Source organism: Staurois parvus, unplaced genomic scaffold (genome assembly GCF_062004578.1).
Source record: "Staurois parvus isolate SC_StPar_1 unplaced genomic scaffold, SC_StPar_1.0 ptg001667l, whole genome shotgun sequence".
Classification (NCBI taxonomy): Eukaryota; Metazoa; Chordata; class Amphibia; order Anura; family Ranidae; genus Staurois; species Staurois parvus.
This window is the reverse complement of record NW_028319463.1, coordinates 349,781-367,486: the sequence shown is the minus strand read 5'-3', so window position 1 is coordinate 367,486 and position 17,706 is coordinate 349,781. Positions and strand designations below refer to the sequence as shown.

The window sequence follows — 17,706 nt, the reverse complement described above, 5'->3', positions numbered from 1 at the left end:
AGGTTTTTTTTTTTACTTTCTACTGTAAAACATATCCAATAAAAAAATTAACAAAAATCACATTTCTTCATAAATTTAAGCCAAAAATGTATTCTGCTCCATGTCTTTGGTAAACATAAATCCCAAATTGATTGGTTTGTGAAAGTTATAGAGTCTACAAGATGGTATGCAGTACATATTGGAATTGTTTTTTTATTCTAGTAAAGGTAGTGATCAGCGACTTATAGTGGGACTGTGCGGCGGGCAATCTGACGCTAACTGATGCTTGGGGGGAACCTAACTGCCACTCGTATCAACAGTGACCCTAATACAGTGACTGGTAATAAAACTGTACACTGTCACTGTACTAATGAAGTTGGCTGGGAAGGGGTTAACATCTAGAGCGATCAAAGGGTTGAATGTGTGCTTAACAATGTGTAATGAGTGTATTATGTGCTGCTTTTACTAACAGATCTCTTTGTTTCTTATTCCTGCTTTTCAGGGACAAGAAACAGAGAGATCGTTCCCTCTCTACAGAGCCTTATGTTGATTGTCAACACAGGGCTCTGGCCTGTGATTGGACACAGCCAGTCAGCAGGTCTCGGCCATGAGTCAATAGCTTGGACTTGCTGACAGACTCCCGCTGTATGCAGATGTCAGTGGGGGGCTCACTAGCGCGCGCCCTATACCCGGAGCGTACCAGTACATTGCAGGCAGGCAGTCCTTAAGTGGATATCCATTCAAAGTGCTGAATTTATACAGCTTGTTTGAGCTTTCAGAAAGCAAGGGGTGGGGAGCACAAGTTACACTCTGCAGAGCTCAGTGAGAGCTGATTGGAGGGAAAGGAGACACCACCGCTTCACACAGCACATAAGAACAGAGCTGAGGCTGTCAATCACAGGAGATATGCTGGAGCTTCCTCCTCTGACACCTTTTTATTTCTTGGTGTCAGAAGTGACTCATGCTGATAGCATAGGGAAGTAGGCAGCAGACAGAAATGACACTCAGTGCTCTGGACTGAGACAAGTCCACACTATAGAGGGATGTGCTTTGTTCATATTTCATGTCTGAGGTTTACAACCACTTTAAGGTCTATGTAAAGGAAAAGTGATGGAGAGAGCGGGAAGGGTTAGAGCCCCTGCCATGCTTGTACTGCTGTTTGTGTCGCAGCTCAGCAGATTCACGCCTCCATTGGTCCTCGTGAAGATTATCACCGAGACGGGAAGTAAATGTGTTTTAGGGCCCTCCTGAGGGGAAATCTTCCAAGGGTGACAACTGCCAAGGCGGACCTAGAGACTCCACCAGCTCAGATCTAACTGTCTTCATTTCATTTGCGGATCAGGTGACTTTGGAGTGTCTCGTGTACTTGTGTCATCAGACCTGGCGACTACCATCACAGGAACCGCGTCGTACATGAGCCCCGAGATCTTCACGCGGAATGGCTACAACTCAAAGTCCGATATCTGGTGAGTCGTCCTGGACCATGTATGTTATCATTCATAATATGGACCTGAAGTCAAAAAGTGAAGATCTCCTATGTTGTTGGGACCAATGTAGAAATGTTTACTGTGCCTAAGCAGCCCCCCCCCTGGAATATCTACCATTGTGTCTCGAATTTGTACTGAAAAAATACAGTGTGCTTCCTGGTATGTGAGGTGCCTAGGCATTCTTGTGGCTGGAACCTCCTAGCTGGATATCTGCAGTGTGAGATCATCCAAGGTGCTGCTACCTCTGACTCGGTGATGCGACTACTGAGCTGCTCACTGTTCCCCTTGCTGGAGGTTCTGACATGAGGAAGCAAAGCCCTGCCTCAACCTAGATGTCCAACTAAACACTGAGACACAGTGCAGAACAAGGCATGGGGCACCTGGTATAGGGAAAGATCAGCGGCAGGAGGACCACAGGGAATACTGGTGGGAAGAGCTTCCAGAGTTCAGTCCCTTTTTATCATGTTATTCAGGTTTAGCTATTCCATAACTTGAGGACATATTAGTTGTTTTAGTTATTTAAAAAAAAAATATCCTTTAAGCGGTCTTTAGTTCAGTGAATCTACTTGTAGCACTGCCCCCTTAGGGATTGCTGAGTTTTTGGGTCCTCTTATAGTCCTGCACATGTCCAGTCCCTATAGGTGGAGTCAGTCCCTATTGACTTCTGTAGAACCTTCTCCCAAGGCAAGTCTATGAGGTCCACGCATGCACGAGGATTCAAAACAGCTGAGGCTGTGAGATTCAGGCCAGCATGCCGCCTGGGTAAAGGGAAGCTAAATGGCTGAGGTTGTGAGATTCAGGCCAGCATGCCGCCTGGGTAAAGGGAAGCTAAACGGCTGAGGCTGTGAGATTCAGGCCAGCATGCCGCCTGGGTAAAGGGAAGCTAAATGGCTGAGGTTGTGAGATTCAGGCTAGCATGCCGCCTGGGTAAAGGGAAGCTGAACGGCTGAGGCTGTGAGATTCAGGCCAGCGTGCCGCCTGGGTAAAGGGAAGCTAAACAGCTGAGGCTGTGAGATTCAGGCCAGCATGCCGCCTGGGTAAAGGGAAGCTAAATGGCTGAGGCTGTGAGATTCAAGCCAGCATGCCACCTGGGTAAAGGGAAGCTAAACGGCCGAGGCTGTGAGATTCAGGCCAGCATGCCGCCTGGGTAAAGGGAAGCTAAATGGCTGAGGCTGTGAGATTCAGGCCACCATGCCGCCTGGGTAAAGGGAAACTAAACGGCTGAGGCTGTGAGATTCAGGCCAGCATGCCGCCTGGGTAAAGGGAAGCTAAATGGCTGAGGCTGTGAGATTCAGGCCACCATGCCGCCTGGGTAAAGGGAAGCTAAACGGCTGAGGCTGTGAGATTCAGGCCAGCATGCCGCCTGGGTAAAGGGAAGCTAAACGGCTGAAGCTGTGAGATTCAGGCCAGCATGCCGCCTGGGTAAAGGGAAGCTAAACGGCTGAAGCTGTGAGATTCAGGCCAGCATGCTGCCTGGGTAAAGGGAAGCTAAACGGCTGAGGCTGTGAGATTCAGGCCAGCATGCTGCCTGGGTAAAGGGAAGCTAAACGGCTGAGGCTGTGAGATTCAGGCTAAACGGCTGAGACTGTGAGATTCAGGCTAGCATGCCGCCTGGGTAAAGGGAAGCTAAACGGCTGAGGCTGTGAGATTCAGGCTAGCATGCCGCCTGGGTAAAGGGAAGCTAAACGGCTGAGGCTGCGAGATTCAGGCCAGTATGCCGCCTGGGTAAAGGGAAGCTAAACGGCTGAGGCTGCGAGATTCAGGCCAGTATGCCACCTGGGTAAAGGGAAACTAAATGGCTGAGGCTGTGAGATTCAGGCTAGCATGCCGCCTGGGTAAAGGGAAGCCGGGTCACATTATGTCAGGGGGTATTCTAACAGGTGCAGTTTTTCTAGAAGTATCTGCGCTTGGAAGGTCGCCCAGATTTGCAGCTCCCGGCGGCTCTCCGCGTCCAATTGAACAAATAAAAGCTAACTAAGCTGTAAAGTTTGCGGTACATTAAAGCTGCCCATGCGACCCGCGTGATGCGTCTTCTCTGAGTTTTGTTGCCCCAGTTGTCTGATAATTGCTCTGCGTTTATTAGATCTTCCTGTTATCTGACTTCATTACGTATCCAGCTTGGCGATGTTTGAAATAAAGGCCGTCAGACGCTCTTTAATCTTCTGGATGTATATAGGTTAAATCTCCCTTCTATTCGTCACATAAATGGCCTTTCGGAGAGTCAACAGGAGACATAAAGATGTCAAATCCAGAAGCCGCGCGTTGAAGACATCCTGACACCATTCCATCCCCCGTTATCCTCACTTAACAAGCTGCTTCTTGATGCAGCGCGAGCTAAATGGCCTGGATGGCGATGAAAGGCGCCCGTCCAGCGACTGCAATGTATTGTATACTTCATTCATCAATGGCTTGGCTTCGGCTAATAATAACCCGAAGGCTGGTGGCCGGGACTCGGCTCAGCATGGGCTGCTTGTTAGTGTTCCTTCTGTCAGATCCGAATACTTTACTGAGCCCAGCAGTCAATCTGCGGATGAACGGAAACGCAGAATGCACGCCGTGGGATCCGGAGGGTATCTATAGGCAGGACTGCGTTCTATAGAAATACTCAGCACGTCCCATCATAGGACTTATTACCCTAATGACACCTTCATGCCCATACCTCCCAATACGGGCCAGAGGTAAAACATTAACGTGTAGGCAATGGGCACACCACCCCCCTCCCGCCACGTCCCCAGTTACGTGGACCATGAAGAATTAAAGTGTTACTGAACCCGCAACAGTACAATCCGTCTGTAGATGCAATAAAGCATGCTTGTTATACTCACTGTGGAACCTAAGGGGTTAATCCTCTGCATTGTGTAAAAAGGCTGTTTGATCCTGTCTACTCTGCTCCTCCTCTTGTTCAAATGTCCACGCTGATAAGACAGACTGAACCCGTAGCCCTTCTACACATGCTCAGTTTAGTGTGTATTGTTAGAGAGGTTTTTTTTTTTTTTTTGGGGAGAGTGCATGTGACCAGCACAGAGCCGATCAGCACTGTCTAGACCAGGGGCGGACTGACAACTCAAGGGGCCCCCGGGCAATAGAGGATCATGGGGCCCCTGTGTCCTTGCCCAAACTCATAAAAGCCTATGAAAAAGGTATCTCATGGGGCCCCCTACTGACCCCGGGCACTCGGGCAGTGTCCGAGTTTCCAAATGGTCAGTCCGCCCCTGGTCCAGACAGAGGTGAGGGGTTTTGCATCCTGTATGGTGTTGAACTGTACACTTTATTTGCCCCCTCTGGGACTCATACTAACACAGTGAAAGGAGCACGTGACCTTTTAGTGGTATCCAGGAGTGAAACGTTATGCCAACGCTCTTTTGGACCTGCCTACATATCTGTGAATTCCATTCTGCTAGTACTGGGCAGGGCTGCTGGGTTTAACCGGTTCTTCCCCAATCAGTGAAGAGACTGCCTGTCCCCACAAGCAACAGTCCATTCCCACTGGCTCCAGTAAACGGTCTAGGGATGTCTTGAAGGACTCCAACAGGAAAAATGGAACTTAGGGTTGGGATACTTCAAAATGCCCAGCGGTTGGTAATTGGAGGACGGTCTCTCCTAGTAGTAGGATTAGCTGATGGTGAACAGTCCAAGGTCCCACAACTGAAGACCATTGGGCAAGTCTTTGGGCTTCTACCCTATGCCTATGCACAATGACTGGTGCCCACTGCATCTTCCAGCACATGGTCGCAAGGATCCATTTAAGGTCACTACTCCCAAGGCCCCAGGACAGCTGCCTCTTTCCATCTTCCTCTGGACATGGTCCAGTGAGTGAGATGACACCTCTCAGGATCAGATCCCACATGGCATGGTCATCAGCTCTGTGCAAAGCCCATTCAAGCCCTCAGTCCTGACACTTCTAAGGCCTTTAGAGCAGATGTATAGTAGATGGGCTGTCTAGGAGCAGCAGTCCCTGCACCCAGGGCTGGGACAAGGGGTGGGCAGGAGGGCGGCTGCCCTGGGTACTGTGGGGTAGGGCACCACAAGGAGACTGGGGGGAGGGGATTTGTGTTGGAAGGGGGATTTAGGTTTTTTTTTCTAGAAAAGATATTATGGTAGGGGGAGGGGATTTGTACTAGGAGGGAATATTTTTTTTTTTTTTGTTTGGGGAGGTTGTGCTAGTAGGGATAATTGGGGGGTATTTTTGCTAGGAGGGAAATTTTTTTTAGGGGGGGTGATTTGCGCTAGGGTGGGGGATTGGGAGAGAGGAATTTGTGCTGGGAGGGGAAATTTGGAGCTGGGGGGGATTCGTGTTCGGAGGGGGAACTTTTTGGGGGGGTTTTGAGATGGGGGTATATGAGGAGAGAGAGAGGATTTGAGCTGGGAGGGGGGGCAAAGATTAGTACTGGGAGGGGGGATTTATGCTCAGGGGTAAGCATACAGATTAGTGCTCAATTTTTTTTGGGGGGTGGGGGATGATTTCTGACACTTGATGCTCATACATCTTGGAAGGGAGCAATTTGGCATTGGCTCTAGATGACCTTGTACCAGCTCTCCAGTGCCTCAAACTATTTATCCCATTCCAGTCCTCTAATGGACACTTCCTCTTCAGGGATTGGCTGGTACCTGATAAATATCCAGACTGGTCGATTTGAAACTCCCGCCCTAAGCTCTGGAAGCTTCTTTCAGAGACGGGGGAAGCAATCAAAACTCCCAGTCTGTGAGACCCTGAATAGGCCAGACCAAACAATTACTGTTCCTTTGGCAACAGAAGGAGCCAAAGCTACATTTGCCTAGAAACCTATACTAGGAGGGTGAGTATCAAAGAAAAAAAATGCTAGGAGGGGGTGGATTGAAGCAAAAAAATGCTAGGAGGGGGGTTGATTGAAGCAAAAAAAAAGCATCATAGTAAGAAGGTGTACATGCAAAGGCCACATTCAATGCCGCTCCTCAGACCATGCCCCATGATGCATAGGACCTCCATGATTAAGCCCCCTATGGGCGGGGCAAAATGAGTCAGGAGGCATGGTCTGAGGAGCGGCATGGTCTGAGGATTGGCATGGTCTGAGGAGCGGTATGGTCTGAGGAGCGGCATGGTCTGAGGAGCGGCATGGTCTGAGGAGCGGTATGGTCTGAGGAGCGGTATGGTCTGAGGAGCGGCATGGTCTGAGGCTTTTACATGTACATATCCCTATTAGGATCATCTTAGGTGAGCGGGAATTTTTTTGCTTTTCTTACTGGAAGAGTCACTCTTCACTCCGGCATCCCTACAATCCTGAGCACCAACAGGACTTCACACCTCAGCTTGAAGGGCCACCACTAAGTACAAAGGAACTTATTGTACGCTAGGAGGGTGCTGCACTCATATCCTATGTTTGAATTTCCGTTTTCCTGAGTTTGTAGTTCCTCATCATCCTCAGGTTCCCGAAGTCTGCTGCACAACATATTCTGACCACATAAGGCCCTTCTCTCTGAATAGGTGCTAATAAAAGGATCTGATGATGTGGAAGGGAAAGGGTGAGGGTCTTGGGGCCGAGAATCGCACATTGTTGCCTCTAATGAGCGGACAGGTTTGTGAGGACCGGTGACAGAACTGGCACAATCAGGCCATGGGATTCCGCTTGTGTGCTGAGAGGAGCTTGCCGTGTTCTCTCTTGATGGCGTGCCGGAGCTCCAATCTCTCTCCAAATATTTTCTGCTTCAATAAAACCATCTGTAGATTTCCAGGAATTAGAAGAAAACATCTGCAAAATCCCTCCATAGCTGAGGATAAATCAGAGACTCTTTACCTTCAGCAGATAACAAGTTGAATATAATTTTTTTTTTAAGTAGCATTGACGCAGGAAGCTCTTGTATGTGTAAGATGTAAGGGGGAGTCTGCTGAGATGGAGGTGTGGGATGCATGCTGATGGCATCAAACAGAAGACAGGGATACTAACCTACCTTCAGATAGGAACGTGAAAAACATAGAAAAAGAAAAATTAGGTGTTTTCCTTTCAATGACATTCCTTAGCTAGCGGGGTCTCCATCTCTGACCCACCACTCACTCCAGGTATGTCTGACTTGTGCAGGAGACCCTATATACAGTATAAGGTTCTTGGAAAAGATGGAAGCCTTAGGTCTCCAATGTCTATTTGGCCAGCTGGCTTCTTTTGGGAGACTGACAATTCCCCCTGCAGACTCCAGACTCTACAATAATAGCACAATACCACCTACAGGATGGAAGGGGAATCCTGCACCTGCCTACAAGGGGATAGTGGCTAATGAGGGTCAGAAGAATCACCATGGTTCAAGAAGCTCAAAACCATAGTCCCTTAGTTTCCCTTAGTTGTGCATATATAAAGAAGACAGCTTGGATTCTCCATTAGGGCATTCTAATGTAGCACCTTCCCCTAGTTAGGCTGCTATGCTAAATTTCAATTTTGGCTTCACTGCAGTCTATGGAGCAGCAATCTATTGTTTTTGTCTGGTCAGGGTTTCCTAACTGGGTATTTGATTTCTCCTACCTGCTTCTGGGAGAAGCTTCCACAATATAGGGCAGGGAGAGTCAAATGACCAGTATGAATGTTTATCATGCCTTAGCCAATCCCTGGAAGGAGGTGTCCAGAAGGTGGTTGAGGAGGTAATCAATGTTTGGGAGGCCTTTCCAGAGTGTTCTATCTTCTCCAAGGAGGGTTCCAGTTCTCCTGGGGCTGCTACCCAAGGGAGATAGCTACTGAGACAAGACATTGCAAATCTGGTTCTCAGAAGTTGCCGGGCAAAGGGCCTTGAAAATATTGCTAAAGGATTATGTTTGCTGGAGGGCACTGTCCTGGAGTCCTGGTCTGGACAAGGATCTTTTTATCTCCCTCACTGAGGATCCATGTCATGATAAGGGGTCAGGCTTGGAGACCAATAGCTGTAGCAGCAGGGAGGCTCCCACTGACCAGCAGGATAGGTATACAAGCAGGTTACCCTGGCGAATGACATGGGTTCACATGCGTCTAAACACTAACCAATGTTTACCAGAGCTCCCGGTGGTGGAGATGGGTTTTGTAGCACATTAGTACCAGATCTCAGTCCTTAGTTTCTCCCCACCAGGAGATGAGCAAGTAGCAGATATAGCAGGTAGGGATCAAGCAGAAGTGAAGTCAGTAAACAAGCCAATGGTTGGTAACAAGTGGTTGCAGGTTGGAATTAAGTGGAAGCATAGTCGAGCAACAAGCAAAAAAAGTCGGCAATGACTAGTATCAAAGATACAGATGGCAGCAGAAGTAACAATATTGGCTGGAGAGAGCACACTAATATGGCAAACAGGAGGTGCCATATCAAGCTGATTGGCTTGAATCAGGAAGTTCATAGAAGGAGAAAAGGATTCAAGGTTCAAAAGAAACAAGGTTCAAGGCAAGATCATCAATGAATTGTCCAGGGAGCTGTTGAGCCTCCAAGGTGGCTCAGCAAGAAGAGACATTGCCAGACACAGCAGAGGTCGCAGGTTTAGACCACGGTCCTGACAATCTACTTGAGGAAGCTGGGTGACAGAGAGCTCCTGGGACATTGTAAAACTGGTATTTGGGACTTTCATGTGTGTCTGCAGCTATAAGAATTTGTGCTGGAAGATTGTCATCTTATTGATTGTTTTGGGGTGTCCTGAACCCCTCTCCTGTTCAAGTTATTTAGCAGTACATTCTAAAAAGACTCCCTCTACACCATTGCTGTGTTGTCGGTATGCATGGAACTGTGTCTGTGGCAGGCAGCCTCTGTACTAGCAAGGGGGACCGGGGTAATCTACAACGGCCCCTCTGGGGGTGAGTGCTTCACTAGTATTCATTCTTACTTAAACAATGGCATGACACAATAGGAAGATGCTCTATAATGGGGCATCATCAGTTGGGTGTTCCAGAGCATCGTGATGTCTATGTATAGCCCCGGTCCTCATAAGTGTAGCGCTACCCTCGTGAGGGCCGCTGTGTTGTGGATATCCCGAAGCTTCCCTCTGCACAGACAGGCAACTGGTATATTCACAGAGACATGCATTCAGGGACAGTGACCAGTCCATGAACTTGGTTTTGTTGTTTTATTTAGGGGGATTCAACTTGGATAGGGAAATAGGTATTATGGGATGCCGAATTCGACTTGAAATAATGAAAGGGAGACACTTCCTTCCTATGTACAAAGCAGATCCCGGACTGTTCTTTTCCTGAAAGCCATCAGTCATTGCGGATAGGTAGCAGCTGCCCCTTCCAGGTGAAGAACAAGCAGCCCCTCAAAACTCACTTTGCCTTTCTGTAGCTACATGCAGAGATGTCTTCTCTCCCCCCTACAGAGCTGATCCCAGCTCCCTGCCATGCAAAAACTACCAGCCCTCCTGGTTTCATAGAAGATCTCCTGGATCAAGGATAAAAGGATTGAGCTCAACACTGTCCTTGGAAAGCTTGCTATGTGTAGCAGTCGTTCCGCTTGTAGATCCCAGAGAATTCTACTGTAATCACACTGTCCTCTTTGCTCCCTGCTGCTCCAGGCCTGATCTCATCCACGCCTCTCAGCAAAATGTATCCTCCTGAGCCAGCCTGAGCCCAGCCTAGAGGCTGACCCCCCAGACCCAGGGGACCCCTCTTAGACTCCAACAGTCTCCTTAGCACTCTATCTTCTACCCGACTCCTCTGTCAGCCTGACTCTCCCATACTTATAGTCCACCACTCTACCAGGGCCTCCAAACCTGGGATTGCCCGGACCCCCCAAACTGCAGATTAGGCCTCCACTCCTGCTTACCGACCTCTAGAAGGTTCTATGGTCCATCAGAGTCAGGAGGAGGTGAGAGAGCCACAATCTGTAGAGTCATCCAGCTGACCTGCAATAACCCAACCATAATCACATGACCGACACAACTACTATGAGTCACACAGTGATCTTACCTATAACATACTACGCTACTCTAGTAGCACACTAGAGGATGCTACATAAGGTACTACGGAGTCCCTACTCAACAATGATGTATGGTCTTCGTGGAAATTAAACCGATAAGTGGTACAAGGTCAGAAGAATCATTAGAAAGGATCGGCTTGCCTGGGTAGATCAATGGTGAACAGCGAACACTTAATCTCCTACAAAGTCCCTTTCAACCAACCTCCTCCTCTCTACTGATCATCTTCTAGGAGCTCCCGGTATCTATTGTCTGGAAATCTGATATCACAGAGACTTCAAGGGAAACATGTCCTGTTTAGCTTGTCCAAACGTCCATAATGGGATAAGTTTGTGTGAATCACAGAATGCACCTGGCATCCACATCCATTTTTGCCAACTCTCTCTCCCACTCGTTCTCTAACACTCGCCGAGTGAATGAAAAAAGAAAATATCAGAGGAGCTTTGAAGCAAACAGCAGAGAAATCTGGCAGCGACTCATAACCGTAGCTACAGATGAGCCGTGATCTATACAGGATGGAATTAACAGCTCATGGGAAGACGCGGCTACATCATCTCCAGCCAGGAATTCTGAATTCCTCTGCCAGGACCCCCAATTTACGATAATCTCCACACATCTAGGGTTCCTATTTTAGAATTGATTTGATTTTTATTAAGGCTGATTATATTTTTACTCAAAACAGACACATAAAGCTGAATTCCAGGAAAAAAAACATTATATAAGCCCATCATGCATTCCTCAAAATAATCTTAACGTATAGAAAAATCCAACTGAAGATTCTCTGGAATAGAAGTATTATAATGACCTCTCTGGTGGCCCAGATCTACTATGTCCACTCCATTCCAGTGCTCCAGCGTCCATTAGAATCTTCAGCATTTGACCCTTCTGAGATTGCCCAATGATTGTGTTCCTTGACATCCCCTAGCTCAATGCTTCATCCTCATTGGAGGATGAAGCCAATGTGAATGGATAGAACCGATTCCTCTGTCCCTCTGTCCACCTCAGCTAAACCATTTTTTTGCTCTGATGTCTGGGCCCCTATAAAAACCAGGATTATTTAACTATCAAACGTTGGACTCATTGATAACTCCATCAACTTCCATCATTCTGATTTGCTTTCTAGTTGCTTCCATATTGCACTGCTAATATTTGTATTGTTCCCGCTTTTGATTCCTTGACCTCTCGGCCTTCGACACCCCCTCCTCCTCAAAAAACTACACTCCCTTGGCCTCAGAGATTCCGCTCTCTCCTGGCTCTCATCCTACCTGTCACAACGCTCTTTCAGCGTTACCTATAATGCTACCACCTCCCCCTCACTCCCCCTCTCTGTTGGGGTCCCTCAAGGCTCCGTCCTCGGGCCCCTTCTCTTCTCCATCTACACCTCCTCCCTTGGCCAACTCATACACTCTCACGGCTTCAACTACCACCTCTATGCCGACGACACACAAATCTATCTCTCAACCCCCCACCTCACCCCCTCGGTCTCCGCCCAAATCACACACCTACTGAGCGACATATCAGGCTGGATGTCGCTCCACTTCCTTAAACTGAACCTCTCCAAAACCAAGTTTCTTGTCTTCCCTCCAGCCCGGACCCCACCCCCCATTGACTTCTCCATCATGTCCAACAACGCCACCATCAAACCCGCCCCGCAGGCCAGAGTACTTGGTGTCATTCTGGACTCCAACCTATCCTTCCAGCCCCAAGTCCAATCTTTAACAAACTCATGCAGACTCCACCTCCGCAACATCGCCAAAATCCGCACGTTCCGAACCCCAGAAACCACTAAACAGCTCATCCACTCCCTCATCATATCACGACTCGACTACTGCAACTCCCTCCTCACTGGCCTGCCTCGCCGCTGGCTATCCCCGCTTCAGTCCATCCTGAATAAGGCAGCCAGACTCATTCACCTTTCCAACCGCTCCGTTTCTGCCACCCCCTCTGCCAATCCCTCCACTGGCCTCCACTCAGTCCTCCACCCCCCTCTGACAATCCCTCCACTGGCTTCCGATTGCGCAACGGATCAAATTCAAAATCCTAACACTGACGTACAAAGCCGTCCACCATACTGCCCCGAACTACATCACCGACCTAATATCCAAGTACCGCCCAACACGCACACTCCGCTCCTCACAAGACCTCCTTCTCTCTAGTTCCCTGGTCTCCTCCTCCCATGCCCGCCTCCAGGACTTCTCCAGGGTGTCACCCATCCTCTGGAACTCCCTGCCCCAACCCATCATATTATCACCTACTCTCCTCTCCTTTAGGCGCACCCTGAAAACCCATCTCTTCAGGGAAGCCTACCCCACCCCCTGCTAACCTGCCGACCTCCTCCACTCTTCCTACCACTCCATCCCCCACAGCTATCTCCTCCTGTGCCACCATCTCCTCCCTCCTAGATTGTAAGCTCGAAAGAGCAGGGCCCTCGATCCCCTCATGTTTTGCATTGTATTGGTATTGTTCTGTCACATGTTCTGTCCCCCTTTGTAATGTACAGCGCTGAGCGAACTATCGGCGCTTTATAAATACTGTATAATAATAATAATTCTGAGATGTATCCATTAGAAGTGTCCTGCGCTTGTTCACCTTACTTGCCCATGTTCGATCTGCAATGTCCGCTCCTTTCTCTTTTTTTTTTTTTTTTTCTTTGTGGACCTTACAATATTGATCTTGGTGTGTAGCTTTGTAAATACTCTTGTGGTTGGTGTACTCTTGTGTTTGGTGTTCTGCACCTTGTATGTTATGCTTTTTTACAGTTTTTTCCTTTTTTTTCTGTAAAACTGTAACGCCTCCTCTCAATAAATATAATCTGATTTAAAAAAAAAACAAAAAACTACCAAAATATTAGCAAGACGGTACACCATTCCAGGTGCTGCCCACGGGTTCCAGCTGGAGTCTTCTCTGTGCTGGAGGGGTTGTGGTGAACGTGGATCCTTTGGGCATATTTGGTGGCACTGCCTGAATATACGGGTGTTTTGGGGAGAATTGCCAACATTATTCAAGAAACAACGAGAAAAAAGTATGGATGGACCCCTGGAGGCTCCCGTTTCATAAAACAGAAATATCGGCTGCCAAGTAGAAGATGTCCACCATGCCATATCTATTGAATACAGCCAAAGGGTTGATTCCAGAATATTGGAAATGAGAAAAACAAATTTCCAAGTACATAAGTAGGAATGGATTGTGACGGGAGACTATATTTGTGTCATAGAGGAAGTAATGCATACATATGATGATATTTTGGATACGTTTGTAACAAAGTGGAAGGAGCAGATAATTTTTTTAGGTTTTATTTATTATGAAATTATGTAAGTAGTAAATTGCTTGCAACTTTGAAAATAAGAAAGAAAGAATAATAATTAAAAAAAAAGCTACTAAAATCTTTTATCCAACCTCTATATAATTTGTTTTCTGAAGAGTTAATGTAAAGGAAAAACAGTTCCGCTAGACCAGGGGTGTCAAACTCAATTTTATGGTGGGCCGCATCAACATTATGGTTGCCCTCAAAAGGCCGTTTGTATCTGTAAGACTAGATTTCCAGAGCACCCCACCCTCCCCTACATCACAGTGCACCCCCCTTACCTTGTGCTGCTGCCAGGAAGAAGCTGGAAGCGGAGCTGGGAAGCCGAATGTGCAGGGTCTGGAGGAGGACCAAAGGAGGGCTGGAGTCAGCTGCTGAAGTCTGAAGGTGGAGACAAGGGGGTGCTGCGGCTGCACAGAGACATGCAGGATCTGTTGGAGTTCTGTCCTCCTCTCTGCTGCCAACTGCTGAGAACAAGGGTGGGGGATTTCAGAAATTATTATTATTATACAGTATTTATATAGCGCCAATAGTTTGCTCAGCGCTGTACATTATAATGGGAGACAGTACATGAGACAATACAGTAACAATACAATACACGAGGGGTTCGAGGGCCCTGCTCCTTGGAGATTACAATCTAGGAGGGAGGGGATAGTGGTACAGGAAGAAGTGGCTGTGGGGGATGGAGTGGTGGGAGGAGTGGAGGAGATCGGCAATTAGGTGAGGGCGGGGTAGGCTTCCCTGAAGAGATGGGTTTTCAGGGTGCGCCTAAAGGTGAGGAGGGTAGGTGACAGTCTGATGGGGTAGTGAGTTCCAGAGGATGGGTAAGCCCTGGAGAAGTCCTGGAGATGGGCGTGGGAGAAATGAGCCTCTCTGGGGCTGCATGGAGAAGAGCAGGATCTGGCGGAGATGTAATTCTCTCTTCTGTTGACTGCTGAGACAAGGTGGAGACGAGGGAGTGCCACACCTGCAGGAGAGATCTGAGGGCCACATGAAATGGCCTGGAGGGCCGGATTTGGCCCTCGGGCCTTGTGTTTGACACCGGTGCTCTAGACTATACCTCCACTGCAGCTGGTCTTACTAAATGGACCAAGAGTTTCCCCCAACTTCAAGTTGACACACTTTTAAAATCATTTTGTTTTTCTTTGGGAATAATCAAAGCTACAATGTACCGCAAGATGATTCTTCAGTTTTTCCATCATTCTTATATACACTATATTGCCACAAGTATTGGGCCCGCCCTCCAAATCATGTGATTCAGGTGTTCGGTCCCCTCCATATCATGTGATTCAGGTGTTCCAATCCCCCCCATATCATGTAATTCAGGTGTTCCAATCCCCTCCATATCATGTAATTCAGGTGTTCCAATCCCCTCCATATCATGTGATTCAGGTGCTCCAATCCCCTCCCAATCATGTGATTCAGGTGTTCTAATCCCCTCCCAATCATGTGATTCAGGTGTCCCAATCCCCTCCATATCATGTGATTCAGATGTTCCAATCCCCTCCATATCATGTAATTCAGGTGTTCCAATCCCCTCCATATCATGTGATTTAGGTGTTCTAATCCCCTCCCAATCATGTGATTCAGGTGTTCTAATCCTCTCCCAATCATGTGATTCAGGTGTCCCAATCCCCTCCATATCATGTGATTCAGGTGTTCCAATCCCCTCCATATCATGTGATTCAGGTGTTCCAATCTCCTCCATGGACACAGGTGTATACAATCAAGCCCCTAGGCATGCAGACTGCTTCTACAAACATTGGTGAAAGAATGGGTCGCTCTCAGGAGCTCAGTGACTCCAAGCGTGGTCCCGTGATAGGTGGCCACCTGGGCAATAACTGCAGCATCAGCCCCTGATATTTAAAGACATTTGTAGAAATTACTGATCTTTACAAACTATACGTTTATTGACGGTTGGCAACCCTGCAACACACCACAATAATTCTACATTCACCAATGACTCCAATTTCTTACACCAAATTTCTTTGTCCAAATTTTTTCGGCCTTGAAAGTCCTGAAAGCAGAACTCCAGTTAGATCTTTTTGTCTTTTTCTGTGCCCCCCACTGCATTGATCAGCTGCTCGTTTTTTCTAAGGGTGAAGGCAAAAGCTATTCTCATCTGACCCACCGATCCTATGGAAAACTGGCCCCCCACGGTCCAGCAATGGACTGTTCCTGTCTGCACATTGAGCATGCTGACATCAGGAACAGCCCATTTACAAGACTGTTGGACCGCGGGGGTGGTGAAGGACAGGAGCCAAAAGGACCAGTCATGGAGGATCAGTGGGTCAGGTGAGTATATCCTTGGTATCCTACAACACAACAAACATTTATCCTGTACAGTGCTGACACAGCAACACTGAATGGGGAGAAAACAAAATTGCTGGATTTCTGCTTTAATTTTGCTCATCCCTACCCACTAGCCACCCCTCCACCCAACATGAACCCGGTGAAAAATATTTTTTGGAAGAAAGCTAATGATTACCGCAGACACATGTGGAGAGTTGGTCCTATATCAAGAGGACAAGACAAAGATACATTTATTTAAAAAATCCTGCAATTTTGGAAAGTGCAAAACATTTCACCTGCTGGCCATGCTCAGCGTTTTCCTCTTGTACAGAATTTTTTATGTGTCCTTTTGTCTTTTTTGAGTCATAATGTTCTTGTCGACAATACCGGAGGGATGGCCCTCTGATCGTTTGTGTGACCCTGACCCCGTGATTGCTCTTTCATGAATATTTTCAGCCCTAGATTCAGACGACTGTGGCGTCGGTGCTCTGTGGATCCAAATTACCAATGCCCCACTGTATTCGGGAACCTTTGATTTACAACCCCGGACCCGGTTCTCAACAGGAAACATGTTCAAACATTTATATAGGAACTAAAATTCTGTCTGTAACCCTTTCATTGCCAGAGAGACACAAAATGGAAGAGAGGAAAAGTCATTTCAACGTGGACATAGACAGCAATATAAAGCTGTTGGGGCCTCTTCTTCTCCTTCTTCTCTACTAAATATATATACTATATTGCCAAAAGTATTGGTCTCCGGCCTTTCCACACACATGACCTTTAATGGCCTCCCAGTCTTAGTCCGTAGGGTTCAATATTGAGTTGGCCCCGCCCTTCCTACGCACATGACCTTTAATGGCCCCCCAGTCTTAGTCCGTAGGGTTCAATATTGAGTTAGCCCCGCCCTTTGCACACACATGACCTTTAATGGCCCCCCAGTCTTAGTCCGTAGGGTCCAATATTGAGTTGGCCCCGCCCTTTCCACGCACATGACCTTTGATGGCCCCCCAGTCTTAGTCCATAGGGTTCAATATTGAGTTGGCCCCGCCCTTTCCTCACACATGACCTTTAATGGCCCCCCAGTCTTAGTCCATAGGGTTCAATATTGAGTTGGCCCCGCCCTTTCCTCACACATGACCTTTAATGGCCCCCCCAGTCTTAGTCCGTAGGGTTCAATATTGAGTTGGCCCCGCCCTTTCCCCACACATGACCGTTAGTGGCCCCCCAGTCTTAGTCCGTAGGGTTCAATATTGAGTTGGCCCCGCCCTTTCCCCACACATGACCGTTAGTGGCCCCCCAGTCTTAGTCCGTAGGGTTCAATATTGAGTTGGCCCCGCCCTTTGCAGCTATAACAGCTTCAACTCTTCTGGGAAGGCCGTCCACAAGGTTTAGGAGGGTGTCTATGGGAAGGTTGGACCATTCTTCCAGAAGCACATTTGTCAGGTCAGGCACTGGTGTCGGGGGAGGAGGCCTGGCTCACAGTCTCCGCTCTAATTCATCCCAAAGGTGTTCTATGGGGTTGAGGTCAGGACTCTGTGCAGGCCAGTCAAGTTCCTCCACCCCAAACTGGCTCACCCCAGTCTTAGTCCGTAGGGTTCAATATTGCGTTGGCCCCGCCCTTTCCACGCACATGACCTGTAATGGCCCCCCAGTCTTAGTCCGTAGGGTTCAATATTGAGTTGGCCCCGCCCTTTGCAGCTGTAACAGCTCTTCTGGGAAGGCCGTCCACAAGGTTTAGGAGGGTGTCTATGGGAAGGTTG

The 17,706-nt window shown here is 48.0% G+C and overlaps 1 protein-coding gene across 1 annotated transcript in view; it reads left to right on the top strand.

The window, feature by feature from the left end:
- Positions 1-17,706, top strand: part of LOC149434822 (serine/threonine-protein kinase Nek11-like) — a 202,083-nt gene that overhangs the window by 22,165 nt on the left and 162,212 nt on the right. Inside the window, exon 5 of the mRNA XM_089663332.1 lies at positions 1,322-1,445. Within this exon, the coding sequence (XP_089519458.1) occupies positions 1,322-1,445 (124 nt within the window). The remainder of the gene's footprint in view (positions 1-1,321; positions 1,446-17,706) is intronic.